Consider the following 19,086-nt stretch of genomic DNA (forward strand, 5'->3'; position numbering starts at 1 on the left):
CCTAGCTCACAGCAACCTCAAACTCCTGGGCTCAAGCAATCCTCCTGCCTCAGCCTCCCGGGTAGCTGGGACTACAGGCATGCGCCACCATGCCCAGCTAATTTTTTCTATGTATTTTTAGTTGTCTGGCTAATTTTTTTCTATTTTTAGTAGATACGGGGGTCTCGCTCTTGCTCAGGCTGCTCTTGAACTCCTGACCTTGAGCGATCCACCCGCCTCAGCCTCCCAGAGTGCTAGGATTACAGGCGTGAGCCACTGCGCCCAGCCTTGGGATTGGGGTTTGAGGGAAGGAGTGACCCCAGGGGGACCAGGACAGGGGAAGACAAAGAGGGAGCCCACAGTCCCTCCCCTTCTGCCCCCAGGCTTTCGGCCCCGCAGGAGTCTTCTCTTCATCAGCTGGGATGGAGGCGACTTTGGGAGCGTGGGCTCCACGGAGTGGCTGGAGGTGATATGGGGCCCTGGGCAGGTGGTTGGGCAGCGGGGAGAGGTGGGGGTGGGTCCATTCTCCGCATTCTTCACCCACACACAGGGCTACCTCAGCGTGCTGCACCTCAAGGCCGTGGCATATGTGAGCCTGGACAATGCAGTGCTAGGTGAGCCAGGGCAATGCCACCCCTTGTACCCCTCAGAGTCCACCCTCGGCCCTGGGGCTAAGCCCTGATCCTGGCATCCCCCCTTCCCCTCTCTCCAGGGGATGACAAGTTCCAGGCCAAGACCAGCCCCCTTCTGATCAGCCTCATTGAGAACATCCTGAAGCAGGCAAGAGTCCCACCAGGAACAGGGGATGGGGGGAAGCTGGCGCGGGTGGGGCCTGACCCCTTCCCCTACCTCCCCCCAGGTGGATTCCCCTAACCACAGTGAGCAGACGATCTATGAGCAGGTGGTATTCACCAATCCCAGCTGGGATGCTGAGGTGTAAGTTTGGGCCATGGGGGACCTGGGTGGGTGTGGGGGAGCCTGAGCCCACAGAGCCCTCCCACCCACCTGCCCCCAGGATCCGGCCCCTGCCCATGGACAGCAGTGCCTACTCCTTCACGGCCTTTGTGGGGGTCCCTGCCGTTGAATTCTCCTTCATGGAGGTGAGACTTCCCCACTCTGCCCCAGACAGAGTGCCAGTCCCCCAGCCTGCCTGCCGCTGCCCCAGCCCCGCACTGTCCCTGCAGGATGACCAGGCGTACCCGTTCCTGCACACAAAGGAGGACACTTACGAGAACCTGCACAAGATGCTGCGAGGCCGCCTGCCCGCCGTGGCCCAGGCTGTGGCCCAGCTCGCTGGGCAACTCCTCATCCGGCTCAGCCATGATCACTTGCTGCCCCTCGACTTCGGCCGCTACGGAGACGTGGTCCTCAGGCACATCGGCAGCCTCAACGAGTACTCTGGGGACCTCAAGGTCCAAGAGGCCAGCCCCGCTCCCAACCATGGGGGTGGGGGGCGCTATATCCCCTTAGAGTGTGGCCAGGCCAGGGGGTCCGGCCCCTTCACCCTGCAATCCCCGGGATCTAGGTCCCCTCTGGCAACCTGGCCCTGTTCCTCCTGCCTCCAGTCTTCTAAGCTCCTGGGATGAAGCTGGTACCCTCCCCAGCCCCCGGGATGGGCCTCCCCCAACTGCACAGGTGCAGGGTCTTCTCCCCCTTCATCCCGCCCCCAGCACTCTGGACCTCTTGCCAGGCCCAGGGTCCCAGCCCCGTGCCCCAGCACCTTCACCCATCCTAGGCCGGGGTCTTGGCTCCTGTCGCCGGCCCCAGCCCGCGCCTCCGCCCTCAGGCCCGCGGGCTGACTCTGCAGTGGGTGTACTCGGCGCGAGGGGACTTCTTCCGGGCGGCGGAGAAGCTGCGGCAAGAGATCTACAGCTCGGAGCCAGGCGACGAGCGGCTAATGCGCATGTACAACGTGCGCATCATGCGGGTGAGGCCCCGCCCCAGCCGCCGCGCCTCCGGTGCTTGGTTCCCTCCCTCCGCCTTGCTTCCGCTGACCAGGCCCTGTCCTCAGGGCGCTGCCGGTCCTGGACATTCAATGCTCACAGCCATCCTTGAGACAGGCCCTGCAAAGTGATGAAATGGACAGGGAGGGGGCGCCCCTTTGCCACTGTCGCCTGGGAAACGCCTAGCAGAACTGGGACAGACCCCCGACTCCTGTCCCACAGCTCCCACTGCCTCCCCCACACCTCTGGAGAGAAAAAGCATGTCCCCAGTGGTTCACAGTACAAGAGGCATAAGGTTACGGCCTAGGAGATCCAAAAGGCTAAAGAAATTCAGTGTGGAGAGCTCTTCCTTCTGGTAATGAAATGGGTGAAATCCAGAAAGGCTGCCTGGAGGAGGAGTCCTGGGAAAGTTAAACAAGATCTTATTCCGTCGACGATCCCTCGTGCTTAGCTTTGAATACTTTGCAGCCTACTCCTATCTCCAGTTCCAACCCCTCCTCTTCCTTTTCCTTCCATTTCCTTATCCTAAGAACTCAACCCTTCAATGCTTTGATCTCTGGAAATATGTGGGTAGGGACAATGTGCGTGGGAAAAGGTCTATAGAGCAAAATTGTAAGCAGGACAGTCCTCTGTGAATGTTGGGGGAGCAGGGAACCCACAGTGTACATACTGAGCCACGTGTGAACTTGCACTCACGGTTTTCAGAGAGAACATGTCTGCCCTTAGAGGTTTGTGCTCTTTCTGCTCTGTGCTTTTTCCTGCTTGGAACCCTGCCTGTCTCCCTTGGCATCACATATTCCTTCTTTCTATTGTCAAACCTGTTCCTCTGGCTCTTTCTTCCTCACTCCTTTCTCCTAGTCTCTCTCGTTCTCTCCTCCTCCTCAATCTCCTCCTCTCCTTCTTATCTCTCCTTCTCCTTACATTCTCCCCTTCCCTTTGTCCCCTCCACTGAGGCACATGTGACCCTGGGGTAAGACAAGAAACTGGGCATCTTTCATCCCCATTCACAGATCTTGGTCTGCTGTGTCAGAACACAAACAGACTACCCCTCTCCCAAAGTCACCCCCTGCCCTGGGATAAAGGGCACCTGTGTAAGATGCATGACTCAGGCTCAGGGCTGGAGAGGAAAGGTCTCAGGACTTCAGAGCCTGCAACACAGGGCAGGCCCAAACCCAGGGAACTTTGCAGCTCTAGACCAGGGGTTGGTAAACTATGCCAGCGGGCCAAATTCAGCCTGCTGCTTATTTTTGTAAATAAAGTTTTATTGCAACACAGCCATGCTGATTGGTTTTCGTATCATCTATGGCTGCTTTTGTGCTACAGCAGCAACGTTGAGTAGTTGCAATAGAAGAAGTATGGCCTGCAGAGACTAAAATGTTTACTCTCTGGCTTTTCGCAGAAAAAGTTTGCTGACCTCTGTTTTAGACTGTGACATGGATCTTGAAGAACAAGCAGAACTTGGGCTGGTGCAAAGAAAAGAGGACATTTCAGGGTGGAGAGACCCAGAATAAGGGTGTGGCAGTTGTATAGGCCTGGCTTTACTTGGAAGCAGGGCGTGGACCAACAGAGCCAGAACAGAGGCCCCGTGGAGAGGCAGAGGGGAGGGGAGCCCCAAATTGCGGGTTAGGCATCAACCGTGGGGAGCCTTGAACACCAGGGTAAGAATGGATTTTTAGGGTCTTGGCATCTAGGAAGTTAGGGAGGTTTTTGAGCAGGAAGGTGATGCGGGAGGACTTTGGCCGGAGAGGAAATGGCCTGAAGAGGGAATGAAGTTAATGAAGGCTGAGTTCTGGGTGCGGGTGGCAGGCGGCAGCTAATGCCTGTAGGTGGGGACTGGACAGATGGGAGGCATTTGGAAGGAAAAGTGGACAAACTGGGTGTTGAGGGAAGAGTAGGAGAATAATGATCACAGCTGCCAAAGATAGAGGGCTACCACGTGCTAGGGGCTTTACTTCACTTTCCCCCACAGGACTCCTCCTGTCCCTGGGAGGTTGCTAGGACTGTATGCACAACCGGCTCAGAGAGGCTAAGTTGCTTACCCAAGATCACACAGTTAGTAAGTGGGGGAGCCAAAATTAGAGACTTGGCAGTCTACCCCAAACCCTTTGCTCACCCCACTCTCACTTCCCCTCCATATCGAGTGCCTGGCACCTGGGGAAGACCATGGTGCTCATGAGTGTGGGCTCAAGGCACAGTTTTGCAAGAGGCTCGTGCCGACATGTGTGAGACTGGGTCCAGGTGCCCCCTAACCCAGTGGGGAGGTTGTGAAGGCTGGAGGGCAGGATCCTGGTGGGTGATTGGGTGAGGAGACTTGGCAGCTGTCTCCACAGAGGTCCTGGTTGAAGCCAGGGGCATGGATGAGCTCTGTGAGTGAACGATGGAGGCCTTAAAAAGACGTCAGCATCTGAGACCACCCCTAGAGGTTTGGTTTTGCTGGGGTTGGCGCCCAGACAATGATACTTTTAAAATTTTCCCTAAGTGATTCTAATATGCAGTCAGGGCTGGGAACCACTGGACCCTAGGTACAGAGAAGAGCAGAGCGGGGTGGGACCTTAACACCTGCCTACAGGTGGGAGCGGAAGGAACCAGAGAGGCTGGCAGAGGATAAGAGGAGACTAGGCCAGGAGCGAGGCCATCTCAGGAAAGAGGGAACAGCTTCTGGGTCAGAGGGTGACAATGAAGAATCAGGTGCTTCATTAGGACTGGGCCATCCCCTTGGCCTTTGACTCTGGGCTATAGATGGTGGCGTGGCGGAGGTGGCAGAATGACTTGGGTGTAGTAAGGTGGAGTATTAAGAAGTGGAACAGCGAGGTGGCTCACGCCTGTAATCCTGGCACTCTGGGAGGCCGAGGCGGGTGGATCGCTCAAGGTCAGGAGTTCGAGACCAGCTTGAGTGAGAGCGAGACCTCGTCTCTACTAAAAAATAGAAAAAAATGATCTGGACAACTAAAAAAATATATATATAGAAAAAATTAGCCGGGCATGGTGGCACATGCCTGTAGTCCCAGCTACTCGGGAGGCTGAGACAGTAGGATTGCTTGAGCCCAGGAGTTTGAGGTTGCTGTGAGCTAGGCTGACGCCACGGCACTCACTCTAGCCCGGGCAACAAAGCGAGACTCTGTCTCAAAAAAAAAAAAAAAAAGAAGGGGAACAGGAGGACAATAGATTGTTCTTTGAAGCTTTGGGCAGGGAAGTGAATGGGAGACAAAGAAAGTCTGGGGAGATCTAGATGCAGGCTTGGGGGGCTCTAGAGAGAGAGAAAAGATGTTAGGGCCCAGAACACAGCTTGGGGACACATCCTAACCAGCTACTGGTGACATTGCACTATGGCTATTCCTGATAGGACAGCCAAGGAGGCGAGACTTAAGGAACTGCTCAACCGTATTTATTGAGCATGTACTAGGTCCCAGGCTCCGTTAGGAACGGCTGGCAGGCAGCAGGGATGGCTCTGGCCTTTGCTCCCAGGACAGAGCCCCTGCCCCAACCTGATCCTCTTCTCGGTGCAGGTGGAATTCTACTTCCTGTCCCAGTATGTGTCGCCAGCAGACTCCCCGTTCCGCCATATCTTCCTGGGTCGTGGAGACCACACGCTGGGCGCCCTGCTCGACCACCTGCGGCTGCTGCGCATCAATGGCACTGGGGCTCCTGGGGCCACCTCTTCCGGGGTGGCGCCCAGCCTGGGCTTCCAGGAGAGCCGCTTCCGGCGCCAGCTAGCCCTGCTCACCTGGACGCTGCAAGGGGCCGCCAACGCGCTTAGCGGGGACGTCTGGAACATCGATAACAACTTCTGAGGCCTGCCCGCCCTCCCCTGTTCCCCCTGCCGGGAGCTCCTCCGCTCCCCGCTTGAGCGACTCAGGGTGAGGGAGGTGGCCCAGTGGCCTGTCATTACTAACCGATTTCTCATTAGCCCTTTCCGTCTGGAGCAGACACCCACACATCCCTGGCCCTGCAATGTAGGTGAGTGGTCCTTCCATCAGTGAGGGTCAGTCTGTGGGTTAACCAGGGAGCAGCATCCCTTCAGTGAATCACAGCCCCTCCCCCTTTCAGGAGCAGGGTCCTTCGTAGCTACAGACCACTCTGAAAGGTTTGCTAGGCCCTGGGACCTTGCCAGCTCTCCTAGCCTTATGGCCAACAGGTGGTCTGTGGTGGCAAGGGTGTGGGGTTTGGATGTCAATAAATCACCTGGTGACATTGGTTGTTCATAAGCACCTTCTTGCTTCCTCCTCACCCTCACCCCCACCCCATCATCCTTCCCTTCAGCCCCAGGGAAGGGGTGGACAAAATGGACCAGAGAGGATGCACATGAGAATGCTGTCTCCATGGGGAAACTGAGCTGGTCCTGTCACCTAAGGAAAGTGCCTAAGGAAGTACTGAAGGGCCCTGTTCTCTAAAGACCACCATGAGGTGGGGCCCTGGCTCTGTACCTTCTCCTGACCTGAGATGGCTACATAACACACAGTTTGCAAGTCCTGGTGCAAAAAGAAAATGCAGGGCCCCTTTGTTCAAAAAGCAGGAACAATTTTTTTTTCTTTTTTCCATGTCTCTCAACCTGTCACGGTGTTCTTTTGCTTGCTATTTAATGTCCCACTCTCTTAGGCATGGAGATACACTTCCAAAACATAAATTCAAAGCTAAAATAATTATTTATTTATTTATTTTTTTGAGACAAGAGTCTCGCTCTGTTGCCCTAGGTAGAGTGCAATGGCATGATCATAGCTCAGTGCAACCTCAAACTCCTGGGCTTAAGCGATCCTCCTGCCTCAGCCTACTGAGTAGCTGGGACTATAGGCACATGCACCACACCCAGCTACAAAAAATTATTCTAATTTGTAGAGATGGGATCTCGAACTCCTAGCCTCAAGGGATCCTCCCGCCTCAGCCTCCCAAAGTGCTATGATTACAGGTGTGAGCCACCGCGCTCGGCCCCATTTACCTTTTTTTTTCCAAGACAGAGTCTCACTCTGTTGCCCGGGCTAGAGTGCCATGGCGTCAGCCTAGCTCACAGCAACCTCAAACTCCTGGGCTCAAGCGATCCTACTGCCTCAGCCTCCCAAGTAGCTGGGACTACAGGCACGCACCACCATGCCCGGCTAATTTTTTCTATTTTTAGTTGTTTGGCTAATTTCTTTCTATTTATAGTAGAGACGGAGTCTTGCTCTTGCTCAGGCTGGTCTCGAACTCCTGAGCTCAAGCAATCCTCCCACCTCGGCCTCCCAGAGTGCTAGGATTACAGGCGTGAGCCACCGCGCCCGGCCTCCCATTTACCTTGAATCACAGCTTCAGGAGGCTGTGGCCCTGGCTCTCACTCCCAGGGCAGCCACATAAATCCTAGGGCCCATCTCTCAGGCTACTTTGTCCACTCCTGTTCCCAGCATAGCATGAGAGGGCTCACCCAGCTCCTTAGGACACTAGGAAGTAAAGGCCTCTTAGTGTAAGACTTGGGGTACTCCAGCTCCTGGGTTTCAGGATGCAACTGCCCCCTTCTTAACCCCCTGAGCCTGAATGGTGGGTTCTCAGGACCCTGAACTGGGGTCAGAAACCTCCTTGACTATGGAAATAGTCCCTGATATACAGTCCAGAACAAATTTCCCAAAATGGCTTCTCAGCCCTTCTTCACCTTGTCCGTTTGCTCTCTGTGGTGGACAGAGTAACTGGACAAAGGTGTCCACATCCTAATCCCTGAAACCTGTGAATGAATGTTACCTAACAAGACTAAATGGACTTTGCGGATGTGACCTTGAGATGGATGAGTTAAGGTGTGGGCTGAGATGGAAAGTGTCCTGGGCTGAATTGCACCCCCTCAAACTCACACGTTGAAGCCCTAACCCCTAGTACCTCAGAAAGTGGCTGACCTTAGAGGCACAGCCTTTAAGGAGGTGATGAAGTTAAACTGAAGCTGTGAAGTTAACATGGGCCCTAATCCAATCTGACTGGTGTCCTTGTAAGAAAAGGTGGACACGCAAAGAGGTAGCAGGGATGTGCATGCACAGGGGAAAGACCATGAGAGGACACAGTGAGAAGGTGGCCACTTACAAGCCGAGAAGATAGGCCACAGAAGAAACCAAAACTGGCAACCCTTCGATCTCGGACTTCTAGCCTCCAGACCTGAGAGAAAATAAATTTCTTTTCTTTAAGCTACCTGGTCTGTGGCATTCTGTTAAGGCAGCCCTAGCAAACTAACACGGGGAGATTACCCTGGATTAGGAGTGGGGGGATGTAATCACAAGGGACCTTAAAAAGGAGCCAGGAAGGGCAGAGATAAAGGAGGTGTGATGACAGAGACAGAGGGTCAGAGTCACAGATTTGAAGATGCTACACTCCTGGTGTTAAAGATGGAAGAAGGGGCCACAAGCCAAGGAGTGCAGATGGCCTCTAGAAGCTGGAAAAGGCAAAGAAATAAGATTCTCCCCTGGTGCCTCCCAAGGGAATACAGCCCTTGATTTTAGCCCCAGAAGACTCGCTTTGGATTTCTAACTCCCGTAATTGTAAGAGAATGAGTTTGTGTTGTTTTAAGCCACGAAGTTTGTGATAATTTGTTACAGCAGCTACAGGAAACTTAATACACTCCCACTCCAACTGCAATAAGCTCAGTATTGTTTTCTAAAAAAATCTACTTAAAAAAAAAGTCTGTGTCCCAAGTCCCTCCCACCTGCATACCACCCCTTCACAGCTGTGTCTCAGAAAGCCTTCGCCACACCGGCAACAAGCCCTTTTCACAGCAAATACTATCATGGTCATTAACCTGTGTGGTACCTCAAATGCATTTTGGGGACCTGGGCACAGCCAGTTCAGCGTGAATGGTTGTCCTCCATGCACGGGTAATTTGGCAAGAGGGGTTTGCTGGGCCATGGCACAAGCCCTCCCCAGACTCCTGGACACAGACTGCAGACCCATTTGGCCACATCCCACTGGAGCAAGCTCTGGGCGTGGCAGGGACAAGACTCCCAGGGTAGTGGGACAGCTCCCAAGGCCCCCAAAGTAAAGCTGGAACAACTGATAACCTAGTGGTGTAACAGACTGGGTCTGTCTTAACATTATCTGGCTAATTCTTTGTCCCCAGTCAGCAATCTGCCCAGTGTCACTGGCCCCACGGCTGAGGGGGCAGGGGAGCTGGAAGCCTGCCTTTTGAGGATCCTACTCTGTTCCTGAGCCTTAGTTTCTCCTGCCTGGTTAAGGTAGGGTTATGTCAGGCAAGGCCATCTTCCCCCATCTTGGCAGGGACCTTGGTGTTTCTGATCCACGGGAGTTGAAGTCTTAAAAGAAAGGTAAAAACAGATAAAATGTCAGAAAGGCAGAAGAGGACTGTGGGGACCGTAAACAGGCAAGCAACCCTGGCAAGAGGCTCTGTCGGTTCCACATGGTGAGACTGGAGTTCTACAGCAGGGGCAGGATTAGGTGGTTTTTTTTTTTTTTTTTTTTTTTTGTCTCTTTTTAGGTTAGGTACATTGGACTAGGAACAGGATCCTATTCTAGGGTTAAAGTGGATCTTAAGAATCAACTTGCCCAATGCCCTCATTTTAGAGGTAGAAGGAAATGACTTGCTCAAGGTCACACAGTTTCTTTGATGCAGCACCAGGAGTAACCCAGGTCTTCTATCTCCTCACTAGGCCTCTTCACTGTCTGGGTACCGAGAAAGATGTGGGAAGATAGGAGCGAGTACCCTACATTTCTCATTTTAATTTTAAAAATGTATTTTATTCAACTTGGAAAATGAGTACAAATCCCTGGGTATTTTGGGGGGTGGGGCACGAAGGGGAAAAGAGGAGTTGAGGCAAGGTAGGGGCATCACAGTGGCTACCTCAAGTCCCTGCCCAGGTCAGAGGCCGGGGGGGGCGGGTTTGAGCAGGGGGCTCAGGTCCGGAGGAACACCATGGTGAGGAGTCCTGGAGAGGGGACAAAGAAAGAGCAGGGTCATGTGAGCAGCCATGGGTCTCAATTAGCTCTCCCCCAGCCCACGCTCCCCTTTCTCTGGGGCCCAGATCCCCAGCCACGGCTGTGCTCACCCAATACGTAGGCTGCCACCAACTTTTGTCCCAGGGAGACATGCAGGACTTGAGGCAGCTGGCTGCCAAGTTCGTCCTGGAGTGGGAGCAGCAGGAAGGCCACAGAGATGGTCCCCGTCAGCAAGAACAGGAGGAAGGAGCTAGTGGCCAGTTGCTGGTGGGGGTCTGAGAAATAAAGCTCATCAGAAGATGCAGCCCCCATGCTGCCCAGCCCAAGGGCTCAGGGAGGAGGCTGAACCCGGAAGGCGTATCTACTTTTCATTGCCCTCCAGGGGCATGCTGTACAACACAAGAAACTGTCTCTCCTCTGGTCCCTCAGCATTCACTCTGTCTTCACAACCATCTTCTGTGCACCTATCTGACAGGCAGAGATCTCTCTCTAACTCCCATATCCAGCACACAACTCAGTACAGCATTAATTGCTCTATACAGGTTTCCTATTGAACTGAAATGAGCTGGCACATAACAGGAAGTACTGCAGTTAGACCAAAGGAAGAACTTTTTCCTCTAAGTAGAAGTCAGAAACCAGAAAAACTGCAAAGTCTTTTTTTCCCCCCTTACTTGATATAAAATCTCAACTCCTGGGAATTTTTCCACCAAAAGGCAAAAGACTGACCAAGAGACCTCTTCAAATCCAACATAGCTCATCTGTAGGGTAATGCTAGTTCCTCCCTCCCTACAGAACTCAAGAATCCCCATCTCCCAACTCACTCTCCTGGATGTGTTTTGCCGTGGGTGGTGCTGTCCCAGCAGGAGGCCCTGGGTGGGGTGTCGGGTCGGGCTGTCCCTGAAGCTCAAGGGGGTATGCTGGAGCCCTCAGAACCGAGGTGACGTCCTTGCGTCCCACTACTCGGCCGTCAGCGCCCTCCTCAAACAGCTCAATGCGGAAGCGGTCCTGGATGTCATAGTGGCTGGGAATGGGGGCCAAGTGGCGAATCACACTGGTTCCAAGGTAGGAGAGAGGCCCATTGAGGGGAAGTGAGTGAGAGGCACTAATCCAAGTAAATCCAGGCCTCCCCCCACAGAAGCTTTTCCCTTAGGGATCAGACAGGGTGGGGAAAACATGTTAAAGAGGACAAGGTCTCAGACCTAAGACAACAGGTGGCAGTGACCTCTGGCTTCCATCAGCCTCCCCACGGGCTCAACTCACTCACATGTCAATGCAGGACTGAGGCTTCACGTATCCTTCTGCGTCAAACACCCTGTATTTGGCAGGTGCTGTGCACAGGACTGGGGTACAAAGACAGGCAAAGAGACTGTCCATGGTCGGTCACCGGAGTTCCCTCTGCCTTCTACCCCAAGGCTGGACATGACTCTTCCAGTCCACCAAAGCTGGACATTTGACCCTATCCATCTGATTCCTCGAGCCCACACAGCCCTCCAGTGTCCTGCCGCCAGTCCCCAGATCCCTTGCATGAGGTGCCCATCCCTTTACCTCGGAAGCGAAGCGCAGTTCCTGTGGGGTTATAGAGGGTCAGCAGCTGCCTGGGTCCGCTCCGCTGGTCCGCTCTGAATACTAGATCCGGGGGAAAGACGAGGACCGGGACAACGGGTCCCAAGGGAGGAGGGGTGCCCCGGGACCCCCGGCTAGGGGCCCCCGGGCCCACCAGCTCCTGGTCCTGGGGCGCCCCACGGCGCATGCAGGCTCTGGGCGGTCGGACATCCGAGGGCAGAGCTCAGGGGACAGGGCCTAGAGTCTAGAGCTGGGGGCGTTAGGGGCGAAAGGGGACAAGATGAGCTCGTGGGGCAGGCCCTGGACTGATGCCACCGCCGCCGCCTCAGAACCCCGCTCAACGGGGCTCCCGCGGAGAAGGACCCAGGCCTTGCGAACTCTTCCCTCTTTCAGCTCTGCCCCAGGTTCCTTTAGACTCGCTCCCTAAACCCCACCTCGATGGCCACGCCCACCCCGCTAAACCCGGCCCCTCGCAGCTTCCAACCCCGGCCTTCTCTTCAGGCCCGGCTTGCGATCTCCATAAGCCCCGCCCCACCTCAGGTCCCGCCCCTTCCGGGAGTTCCGGGGCTCCCGCCCCCCTCTCTGGCCGGACTCCGCCCTCTACGGCGGCCTCCTGCAGAGCTGCCGTATACGTCGCCTGCTTTCCGGGAGACCTTGTCTGCGTCTCCGACCCCTCCCTGAGCTCCCGCCTCCGAATGGCCGCTCGTGCTGTGAGACCTTGTGGTCAAAGCATCTGCCAATCAGCTTGTGGCCAGACCACGGATGCCATGTTCCGGAGAGTCCATTCTGCACTTCCGCCGTACGGCCTCTGTCATTGGCCAGGGCGGCCTGGTTTCCGCCGTAAATACGCGCCAATTGGTGCGCTTAAAGACCACACAGACCGCCCCCGCCCCCGGCGCCCGCGATTGGCTTGACCCCTGGGGCGTAAGAATTTTACTGGCATCTCTGGCTTGAACCCTAGCCCTGAAGTAACTCGGAGAAACGGAGGCGGGGTTTCGAGCTGGGCTTTGTTCCTTCCTCCCCACTCTGAGACTGTCCAAATTGTTGGATCTCCCACGAGGAAGCCCTTTTCCTCCAATTCAACTCCAGGCTCTCCTAGAAGCCTCTGCAGCAACCAAAGCTTGTTTCCCGTTGTACTGGTCGGAGGTTGCTCCCAGCTGGGATTCGGATCTCAGCCCAGCCCAGGCTTGTCTCCTGTCCCTCTCCTTCCTGTAAGGGGCCTGGGAAATCACTCACATTTGCACAGGGAATTAAGATTTGCCAAACCCTGCTTCGAATCTTCAACTCCTTTTACAGACGAGGAAACAGCCTGGGGAAGGTGAACAATCTCACCCTAAGCCACACAGTTAGCAGTGGAGCAAAAACAAAGTTGATCTTATCTGAAAGCCTTCCGGGAGCACGGTATCATATGTACAATACCCCTATCACCCTTTGTTCTCCTATCATGCTTTTGTTTTCTTTATAGCACTACTTGACATCTTACTGTTTCTCTCTCCTCCAGGAGAATGTCCTCTCCTCTCCATAAGAGCAGGGACTTTGTTTTGTTTTCTGTTGTATCTTCATTTAAAACAGTGCCTGACATTTGGAACGAACAAATGAATGCGTGGCTAGGAAGACCTTTGAGCCGAGATCTGACTGGATTTAGGAAGAGAATTCAGCAGAGCCCTAAGCCAGAAGTGTACTAGAAACCAGCAACGGGAAGTGAGGTGGCCAATGTGACTGGAACTGACCGGTGCAAGAGAGACAATAGTAAGAGATGAGGGGGGAGGGAGAATGTAGATTACCTAGAGCCTTGAACCCACAGTAAGACTTTGGATTTTATTCTTAGACCAATGGGAAACTACAGGAGAGTTTTGAGCAAAGGAGTGACAAGATATGAGTTAGTTTTTAAAAGATTATTCTGTATAGTAAATGTCTGTTGAATAAATGAATGAAAGCAGGAAAAGAAATTCCCCAAGATGGGCCCCTAAACCATAGAAATGAAGATGTGACCCTTTCCTCAGTTAAGAAACATTTATTTGGATAAGAAAGGGGACCCAAGGGCTGGGGCTAGGGCTGGAGCTGGCCTGGGTCTCAGGCCTGGGACTCAGCAGCCCGCACAGGTTGGGAGGGGCACTTCCTCTTGCTTAGGTTGGTGAGGATCTGGTCCTGGTTGGGCCGGTAGAGAACCACGAAGCTCTCTGGAGGAAGTACGGGACCTCTGTTCTCTTCCACGTGGCCCATCAGCAGATAACTGGCTCCTGGGGGAGAGGAGAGGGAGAGATTGAGAGCTCCTGTGGTTGCCACAAGTCTTAAGGCATCTCCTCACTCACATTCTACACCTCAATCATCTTAGTGCGGCTAGGTCCCCTCCTCCCCATTTCCCCACATCTTTGTTACCTTTCTTCATGGAGGGGCACTGCTTGCAAGGCACGTAAAACTTCAGGGAGGTGTCAGTGGGTGGAGAGGGCAGGTCCAGTCCTCCGGTTTTGTAAGCACCAATAAGACTCACAGTGACGGTGAGACCTTCCCCTGGGCCCCGAACCATGGACTTCACTGTTGCAGTCACCACTGTGGGAGAATGGGGGTGAGAGATGAGGGAATAGGAGGCCGGGGCAGAAATGGAACCAGTAATGGGGGGTGGTTAGAGGAGCTGGAATCAGGGGCAGGGGCTTCTTTCTTACCCAAGTTGCTGGCACAGAAGTTGCTCTGCAAGGTGCCTGTCCGCCGGCACTGCTTTGGGCAGGAGACACTGGGTGTATCTAGGAGGAAGGGGGTGCTGTTTGTAGAGGACGACCTACTCAGCAAGTAGGAAGGACCACTTTCCCCATAACAGCCTATTGATTTTAATTCGTTCAGAGCTCTGTCGAGCTTTGGGTCTCAGCACCCAGTACGGCCATTGGCACGGAGACACAGGGAGTGTTGTATAAATGAATGAAGAACTTTTTAAAACAGCTCCCTTGAATCTGTTCCCCCTTCTTCCCGCTTCCCAGACTCACCAGGGCCCACCGGAGTTGCCTCTGGTTTCTCTGCAGGTGGAAGTCGCGGCTTGGTGGGTGCCTTGACTTTGGGCCCAGTTTCCGGTTTAGTGCCAGGGCCAAGAAGTGGGGCGTCCTCTCCCGGGCTCCGGGCTGGCCCTTCCTCGACAGCGCCCCGCGGCACGATCCTGTAGGAGGCTGAGAAGCCGTCGGCGGTAACGCTGAGATCTGAGACAAACTGTACAAGGAGTTCGTTCCCTTCCGAGGAGATGCGGCTGCGGGTGACGGGGCATTGGGGCAGTGTCAGGGTGGGCTGTGCACCGCGGCTCCCTCCCCAGTCTGGTGGCCTTTTAACCTCTGCCCTCCCGTCAGTTGCACTAACTTCCCGACTTCGCAGAGCCCCACTCGCCTGTGGACCCCAGACCAGGGGCCAAGCTTCCTCTTTGCCCGGCAGCTACCTGCTCCGCCCACCCGTTTGCAGCCCACGGGTCCAGACCCCACCCCTTTCGCTTAGCCCCACCCTTCAAAACTGCTGCGCGGTCCCCTCCCTTTCTCACCTGGGGAAGAGGGGACGCTGGGACCCACCGCCCACCCAGGTCCCGCCCCCTCACCCTGGGATCGTGTCGCCACAGAACTTCCCCAGCCTCTTGGCATCGTCGCTCACGGCTCCATTGAACACGCTGACAGAGTCGTAGCGGCAGTAGGTGTCGGGCTCCAGGTCAAACTTCTCGAAGGTCAGCGCGATGACCTGGCGGCAGGCCAAGGCGGAGCTGCGCGGCTGGACTCCGGCGCCCGCACCTCTCACTGCCTCCTCCCCGCCGCCTCCTGGGCTCAGGAAACAGCCCCCACTACCCCCTCCTACGTCTCCTGAACCCATGCCCTCTGGACCCCCACCTTAATAGGTTCACACCACAGCTTGGAGGATTACACCCACCCACGGGACCCTGCAGGGGCGACCGTGGCGGTCCTTGGCAAAGTCCAGTCCTGACTCACTCTCAAGGGACAGACCTCCACCCCCCGCCACTAGCACCACACAGTTTATAGCTGTACCGTGTACCTCGCTCTCCTAAGACTCGACACCCTTGTAATTTTACATTTTTTTGTTTGCATGCAAGCAGGAGCTGGGTCTGGTTTTGGTGCCCACCAGCGCAAGCTCAGTGTTCAGGACATAAAAGTTGTTCAATAAATCTTTGCTGGCTGTATGCTGGAGGGCAACGCCTGGGTCCCCAAGGGCAACCCTGGCAGGGGGTCGGTACCTGGTCTGGGGGCGCGATGATGTGCCAGGAACAGCTGATGCCCGGGGGGTAATCAGACTCGGGCCAGTTGGGAGTGGTCAGGGTTCCCTGGGCCTTCTCCAGCCGCCCCCCGCAAAATTGGTGCTCTGGGGAGGGGAGAGAGGAGCGGGGGTGGGGGGCGGTGGAGACCCTCGGTCAGCTTGAGGAGAGCTCTAGGCTGGGAGCCCGGACAGGATGTCTGGGTCTCAGGATGAAGGGACAAGAAGAAGGGGAGGAAAGCGGGGTAGGTTAGCAGAGAGGGGGTCGGGAGGAGCGCGGCTCAGGGAACTCTTGGACCGCCGGCGCCCAGGTGGCGGTGGAAGGGGGAGAAGAAACTGGCTGGAAGTACTCCCTTCTTGTCCCTCCCCGACCCGCGGCCACACCGCGCCTCTTCCCCTGGGAGATCCCATCTCCCCGGCCCGGCAGAAAAGTCTCCTTTGTAGGCTGGAGAGCCCACGCTGTAAGGGTGCCCTGGACTTGGGGCACAGCCCCCGAGGCCCCTTTGGGGAAATCCCTGCCTAAAACATTTCAAGGGAGACTTCTGCCGCCAGGAGGGGGTGATGGGACCGCAATCGGGAGCCCAGGGCTGGGCGCAGGGGGCTCCGGGTCAGGGGAACCTATCAGTCCCCTAGCCCTGGGGTGCCCCCTCGCGCCCGTCGGAGGGAGCCCGATTGTGGACGGGGGCGGGCAGTTACTCACCGTCCCAGTAACCCCAGGCCGCCCATTCCACCCGCGGGTCGGTGACCCATTTCCGCCTCGCGCCTGGGGGGGGGCCTGGAAGAGGGGGTGGGTGGGTGCGGGAGGGGGGAGAGAAGACGGGGAGGAGGGACTGAAGGGGCAGTTAGTGAGGAACGTGGGTAAGGGAGGTATTGGGGGCCCTAGGCTCTCGGGCGCGGGGAGTCTGGGGCGGAGGTTAGGGCTGGGGGCGGGGCCTGCGCCGGGGCGGGACCAGGAGAGGGGACGGCGGAGGTGAGGGAGGTCTCACCAGTGCCCGAGGTGGCCCGCCCGCTGTACCAGAGCAGGAAGCCTCGTCCTCCCGTTCCCTCGTCCGCCGTCATCCTCAGAGTCACTTGGTTGCCGGGGGCAACTATGGGTGCCGGCCGGAAGGTCCCGCAGAAGCGTCCGAGCCGCTGGCCGGAAGTTCCAGACCCAGCAAAGACCTCCAGAGCATCGTAACGGCAGGCGGGGTGCAGCTCCAGGTCGAAGACTCGAAAGGAGAGGGACACAGTCTGGCCCTCAGGGACCTGACAGGACCCACAAAATCAGGCCACACAGCCTAGGCAGAGGGCATCTCCCCCTCCCCAGGCAGGGGCACAGCAGAGGGCCTGGTCTCTGCAGCCCAGCTTGCAGCTTGTGCAAGGGACAAGATGTGAGTTCTTTGGAGAGATTAGAGAGGGCTAGAAGGTTGGGAGTGGAGACTCAGAATCTGGGTGCAAGGTGAAGAGCTAAGGTGCGAGGGACTTGTTATTGTGGGACTGATGCCCTCAGTGACCAGAGACGAGAGAGGACCTAGACCAACCCCAGGCTGAGAAGGTGGTGCTGGTGGGTAGGTTAGCAGTCAGGCCTTTGCCTCTGAGACTTTGATAAGGGGTAGTGACCAGAAGGGGCTTCTCACCGTCACTGTCCAGATGCACTCCTTGTTGGGGGGGTAGAGGTTGGGAAAACCCTCACTTGCCACGTAACCTGACTCCCCAGTCACATCCCCTCCACACAGGAACACGGGTCTGGAGGACAGAAGAGGGATTAGTCAGGAGTGAAGAGATTGGGATGGGGTAATGGGGACAGAGGCTCGGTGAAGAAAGCCAGGGGGAGGAGGGAGAAAGGTCTTCAGGGCCCCAGGGCAGCCTCAGCCAGCCAGGATGGAATTGGCGTGGGAAAGACTCCAGCAAAAGGATAAGGAGAAAGTGAGACCAGCAACTGGACCATACCTCCAACCCCCCAAGTCCCCACCCCCACCCCAAGAGAAATTCCTGGTCCCCACCCCCACCCCAAGAGGAATTCCCAGAATCCTCCTCAGCCCCCCTTCCTCACTCTCCCCCCTCCCCCTGCCTGGCAGTCGGGGACAGGAGCCGCCTAACTACTTCCAGATGTGGACACAGCCACGAGGCGGTGTGGGGGGGCCGATGAGGGAAGAGCAGCAGCGATGGCCCTCAAGTTGAACCTGGAGGCCAGGTCCCTGAGCTCCCACCCTTTGCCCTGTCCTGTTCCAGCTAACTGCTTGAGTGTCTGATTCCCAAGTCTCCACTTGCTGCCTCCTCATCCCCCCCCAATCTCTAATTCCTTCCTGGAATCCAGATGTCCAGCTGCCAGGCAAGTTCAGTCTTGGCTCTCTCAGGGTCTGTGGGGGGCCAAGGGTCTGGGTGATGGGAAGACTTAAGAGGCTAGAGGACAAAGGGTAGAAGGATGGGAGCAGAGATGACCTGCTAGAGACCATGATCTTGCAACAGAGGGAGAGGACTATGGGGCCAGACAAGGGTAGGGCAGTGGGAAATCCAGGGGGTGATGTGTCAGCAAAAGAACCAGCAAGATCCACAGGCATAACCCCCCAAGAATCAGGGTTTTTGAAGCTCACTCGAGCTATCTGGAAGATGCCAAGAGACCTACCTGGTGTAGTTGGGGGTCTGGCCCTGGGCGAAAGGAAGCAGGGCCCAGGCAGTGAGGAGGGGCCCCAGGAGGGAGGCTGTGGCAGCAGGCAGCATGGCCGGGGGGCAGGCGCTGGGGTCCTCTATACAGAGGCAGCAGCTGAGTTCAGCAGCGGCAAGCAGCAGCAGCAGGATAATCAGTGCCAGATGAGGCAGCCTGGGGTGTGTGGGCGTGGGGACTGGCCAGTGGGGCGGGCGGCGGGGAAGGCGGGACAGGGAGAGTAGAGCTGGGACAGTGGTGAGTCCAGGGACCTCTCTAGGTCTAGGACACATCAATATTGACCTAAGGGGGGGGTGTGGAACAATGAGGGGCAGAGGCCATAATCCAGGAATCAAGTCCTGTCATCTGGAACCCTACTCTGTGCAGTGCCCCCGAACACCCTGCAAATACAAGCCTCGGGGCCTTGTGAGGCTCCCTCAGCCCCGGAGCCTCCCCACTCCCTGCTTCCTGGGCACCAGAAGAAGTGCTTCCTTAGACTCTCGATCCCTAATCACTCACCCCCTTCCGGGCCACCCCGACCCCAGCTTGTTTTCTGCTTCAAATCACTACTGCCTTCTCTCCACACCTGGGCCAGGCTAGGCCAAGGAGAAAGAATTCTGCTCACTCGTTTTCTCTCCCAGATATCTGAAGGTACAGGAGAGGGGCAGGGAGGCATGGCATGTGGATAAAGGGAATGTCCCTGTAACTGAGGAAGAGGCAGAAAAAGTCAGGGGGAAAGGACAAATGAGACCATGCCCAGGAGGTAACAGCAGAGCAGGGTTGACAACACAGGAATGAGGAAAATGGGTGGGATGCTTTCTGGGGTCAGAAGGAAGTGGTCACTCCACGATGGGA

The 19,086-nt window shown here is 56.1% G+C and overlaps 3 protein-coding genes and 1 long non-coding RNA gene across 7 annotated transcripts in view; 2 read left to right on the top strand and 2 right to left on the bottom strand.

Moving 5' to 3' along the window:
* The window catches only part of TFR2 (transferrin receptor 2), a 13,963-nt gene extending 7,847 nt beyond the window's left edge, over nucleotides 1–6,116 (top strand). Inside the window, exons 13-20 of one of the 2 annotated variants that reach the window (XM_012639004.1) lie at nucleotides 363–445; nucleotides 530–593; nucleotides 692–759; nucleotides 839–915; nucleotides 995–1,079; nucleotides 1,164–1,391; nucleotides 1,766–1,906; nucleotides 5,429–6,116. In XM_012639004.1, the coding sequence (XP_012494458.1) occupies nucleotides 363–445; nucleotides 530–593; nucleotides 692–759; nucleotides 839–915; nucleotides 995–1,079; nucleotides 1,164–1,391; nucleotides 1,766–1,906; nucleotides 5,429–5,713 (1,031 nt within the window). In that variant the 3' untranslated portion in view covers nucleotides 5,714–6,116. The remainder of the gene's footprint in view (nucleotides 1–362; nucleotides 446–529; nucleotides 594–691; nucleotides 760–838; nucleotides 916–994; nucleotides 1,080–1,163; nucleotides 1,392–1,765; nucleotides 1,907–5,428) is intronic. The other variant, XM_012639006.1, reaches the window with a different exon arrangement.
* A 3,478-nt stretch (nucleotides 6,117–9,594) lies between these two features.
* Nucleotides 9,595–12,234, bottom strand: MOSPD3 (motile sperm domain containing 3). Of its 3 annotated transcripts, XM_012639012.1 has the most exons (6): nucleotides 12,096–12,234; nucleotides 11,361–11,628; nucleotides 11,080–11,155; nucleotides 10,637–10,866; nucleotides 9,926–10,090; nucleotides 9,595–9,805 (listed from the first exon to the last, which is right to left on the bottom strand). In XM_012639012.1, the coding sequence occupies exons 2-6, from the start codon at nucleotides 11,563–11,565 to the stop codon at nucleotides 9,774–9,776; spliced, it is 708 nt and encodes a 235-aa protein (XP_012494466.1). In that variant the 5' UTR covers nucleotides 11,566–11,628; nucleotides 12,096–12,234; the 3' UTR covers nucleotides 9,595–9,773. The 3 variants fall into 3 exon arrangements, with proteins under 3 accessions (XP_012494466.1, XP_012494467.1, XP_012494465.1); XM_012639013.1 differs by lacking the exon at nucleotides 12,096–12,234 and having other exon boundaries at nucleotides 10,637–10,836; nucleotides 11,361–11,927; XM_012639011.1 differs by lacking the exon at nucleotides 12,096–12,234 and having other exon boundaries at nucleotides 9,601–9,805; nucleotides 11,361–11,927.
* Nucleotides 12,235–12,696: 462 nt separating this feature from the next.
* On the top strand, nucleotides 12,697–14,444 carry LOC105806004. Its single transcript, XR_001137234.1, has 3 exons — nucleotides 12,697–12,779; nucleotides 12,951–13,127; nucleotides 14,393–14,444. It is a non-coding gene; the product is annotated as an uncharacterized LOC105806004 (long non-coding RNA).
* PCOLCE (procollagen C-endopeptidase enhancer) lies at nucleotides 13,373–18,589 on the bottom strand. Its single transcript, XM_012639010.1, has 9 exons — nucleotides 18,214–18,589; nucleotides 17,225–17,333; nucleotides 16,595–16,853; nucleotides 15,592–15,716; nucleotides 14,947–15,083; nucleotides 14,357–14,610; nucleotides 14,042–14,119; nucleotides 13,758–13,928; nucleotides 13,373–13,618 (listed from the first exon to the last, which is right to left on the bottom strand). Exons 1-9 carry the CDS (start codon nucleotides 18,522–18,524, stop codon nucleotides 13,452–13,454), a joined length of 1,611 nt encoding a protein of 536 aa, XP_012494464.1. The 5' UTR covers nucleotides 18,525–18,589; the 3' UTR covers nucleotides 13,373–13,451.
* Nucleotides 18,590–19,086: the final 497 nt, after the last annotated feature.

This window comes from Propithecus coquereli, unplaced genomic scaffold, assembly GCF_000956105.1.
Source record: "Propithecus coquereli isolate 6110/MARCELLA unplaced genomic scaffold, Pcoq_1.0 Scaffold137, whole genome shotgun sequence".
NCBI lineage: Eukaryota > Metazoa > Chordata > Mammalia > Primates > Indriidae > Propithecus > Propithecus coquereli.